The 2,992-nt window shown below is 43.2% G+C and overlaps 1 protein-coding gene across 1 annotated transcript in view; it reads left to right on the forward strand.

Annotated features, from left to right (window-relative positions):
* The first annotated feature begins 573 nt into the window (after window positions 1–573).
* The window catches only part of btg1 (B-cell translocation gene 1, anti-proliferative), a 5,312-nt gene continuing 2,893 nt past the window's right edge, over window positions 574–2,992 (forward strand). Inside the window, exon 1 of the mRNA XM_005733491.2 lies at window positions 574–1,017. Coding sequence (XP_005733548.1) covers window positions 873–1,017 — 145 coding nt within the window. The 5' untranslated portion in view covers window positions 574–872. The remainder of the gene's footprint in view (window positions 1,018–2,992) is intronic.

The following is a 2,992-nucleotide window of genomic DNA, read 5'->3' on the forward strand; positions in this document are numbered from 1 at the left end:
AGTTTTTTTCTAACACAAAACTGTTTTTTGAACACGTTTATTTTGAATAGTACAGAGAAACTGAATGCCAGATTGTCGGGTACTGTTTGTTTCTTCTTTATGCTATATGTGTGCGTAAAGGATTAACAACAGGAGCGGGCATAAAAAGGAAATAAACAAAGCAAAGAATAAAAACAACAAAAATGGTTCGTCAACACGAAATGTGGCCGCGCGGACTTGCAGTATTTTCAAACATCTCTTAGTTCTGTCTTAAATTCTGACATAAATATATGAGCTCACGTCCTCGGGCAGGATTGTGTGATTTTGGATTGTTTTTCGTCGTTTGTGCTTTTGTTTCCCCTTTTTCCCTCCCCCCCGACTTCCCGAATTTCCAACAGGGACTGAACGCACCACGATTTCACGCCGTGTACCTCTATTTTCAGAACGGTGACGTGAAGGCTCATACACTCCTCCTATATGTGGCTCGTCAGGCCGTGGCAGGCCCTGGGATTGGTGAGATGTAGTTGCTGTAGCAGCTTATGACGGAGCTGTGAGGAGGAGGGTGGGAGCTGTATAAAGGCACACTCACAGGCTCCGAGACCTTCACTCTGGAGGAGGAAAGCGAGTGTTTGGGTTGTTTAACGTTTCACCAAGGGACCTCCAACCCCTGTATTTACCAACAACAGGCGTCTATTTCCCAACACTGTACCGTCCTAGCACACGGACTCTCTAGTGAGAAATCCCCTCTACCTCGACTAATAAATGCCAAGAGAAACAACCCAAGCGCCCAGAGATAAGGATCGCTGCTCCGAATTTGACAGAAAGACTACACAGTCGGACAAACAGAGGGAAAAACAACAAAAGCGCACGCATCGTCGCCGTTGCCTTTCTCAATGCATACCCTTTGTGCCCGGGGAACGATGAAACCAGAGATTAACGCCGCCGTCGGATTTCTGTCGAGATTTCTGAGGGTAAAAGGACACGTAAACGATCGACAGGTCCAAACGTTCAGCCAAAGCTTACAGGACATTTTGGCAGGTAAGGAAACACGCAACAACAAAAAAATCCACTTCCGTTCACAAAATCCCTTTTAGACTTCTAATATACCATTCCACACATCGACTTCGGGGTTTGTTTCACGGATCGGTGGTTAACTTTGAGTTCTAATAGATTTGAGAATGATTCAGAAGAAGCCTTTCTTTGTTCTCCTAAGTATCACTTTCAGCGCTACCATAGCGCACCGCTAATTGCGCACATCGGAGAGAGGAAAACGCACTGGATGATCCAAGGCGATTTGTCGCCAGTTTTCGTCGACGCAAATGAATATTTCGAAGTAAAAATAATGTTGAAAATACGAATTGGTTAAAGTTTAATGTATGTGCTGTTTTTAGCTTGAAGGGTGGGGGCGGGGAGAGAGAGAGGGACGCTCGACTGGCTCGAACAAGGAAGTGCGCCTCTGAGTCGCCCGATAGTGCACACAGAATAGAGCAAAAACATCCCCCAGTGAGACGACACAGGATTACGTAATGCTAAGAACGAACTGATTTAATAATAATGAAAGACTGTCAGTGTTAAGACCACACTTTATTAGCTGTTTGGCACTGCGCACACGACCTTTTGATGTGTAGCACCCTTAATTTGCATTTGTTTATCTGCTTCGTGTTAAATTTGGAAGGTTGTTGATTTGCTCCACAACATATGTCACTCTTTTTGGTATTACCATGCGGTTAAAAGATGAGGTCATATTTCACCACGTCTCACATTTATTTCATTAGGGTTCCCACAGTCCACTTAACATGTGTATGTAAGGAATGGAGAGTAGACAAGGGAGAGAACAATGCTTTTACGTTTCAGGAAATGAAGCCTTAGTTGTACACCCAGGCTTAGTTTGACTATTACTGGGTTTTATAGCAGATGTTGCAGAACAGTACAGCTCAGGGATTGTCTCATTTTTTGCTGTAAACGCATTCCTCTCTCAGGGCTCTTAAAGCTCCTATACATCTGTCTAATTCCATCCACATGCAACAGCAGATGACCTACATTTTCCTATATAAGAGTCTCTCACAAAAATAGCTCTTAAACTGCTAAATGGTTGCAAGATCCTGTCCATATGGAGCAAGTTAGGCTATTTATTTCTATTTAGAATAGATTACAAAGATTTCCATCTTTCAATCATGACCAAAAAGTCACCATTTGGACCTGCTGATATCTGAAAATGGTTCTAGGGGTTTTTATTTATCAATCACACAGTTGGAGGGATGAACAGTATGGTATAGTGTGTGGGTAGAGCAAATTATGAGTAAAGCATTTGCACAAAATGCCAGTGAGCAGTCAATTCAGGGGGTTGGCGTATGTAAACAGACAAAAGTTGGAGTCTGCTGTGAGGCCTTTGTGGGGGGAGGGGAGATGTTTTGGTGGGCGCCTAGAGGCAGACGTTGAAGACGGAAAGGCAAAATGGAGGGGAAATCTACTGGAACAGCCTATATTTAGTGATCGCAAACATCAATTAGAACAAATAGTGTAAATTATAAGCTTTGTATAGCTGCAAGTGCAACACTCATTAGCTTTATTTTCTAAAAGAAAAATAAATTGGCTCCACCGTGTCCAGGTTTGTTTTTGTTTTTTTGTTTTCTTGGATGAGGGAAATATGTGAAAACAAAAGAGAGTGTGTGGTAGTACCCCGTGGGCCTTGCCACTGCTAAAATAGGGCAGCCGGAGCTCTTTTGTGCTTTGAATCCTCACAGTTACTGTTGTGTCTGCATGCTGAAAAGCAGAGTTCCTCGCTTCTCCTGTTTGTGCTGCGCAAAGGGAAGTGAGGAAATGAGTCCCAAAGGCCAGATTGCAACCACAGAGATTGTGTAATTGTAGAAGGCAAGGTTCTTGGTTTGTCTAAAAAGTAACAGACAAGGTTCTCAAATGGAAATTACCCAACGGTCCAAAACGGAGCCATGGTCAAGGTCAGCTACAATGAGTAAACAACCCTCTTTGGTTAAACTCTTTAGGTTAAGCGCAC

This window comes from Pundamilia nyererei, unplaced genomic scaffold (genome assembly GCF_000239375.1).
Source record: "Pundamilia nyererei isolate P.nyererei 1_Seehausen unplaced genomic scaffold, PunNye1.0 scaffold00052, whole genome shotgun sequence".
Classification (NCBI taxonomy): domain Eukaryota; kingdom Metazoa; phylum Chordata; class Actinopteri; order Cichliformes; family Cichlidae; genus Pundamilia; species Pundamilia nyererei.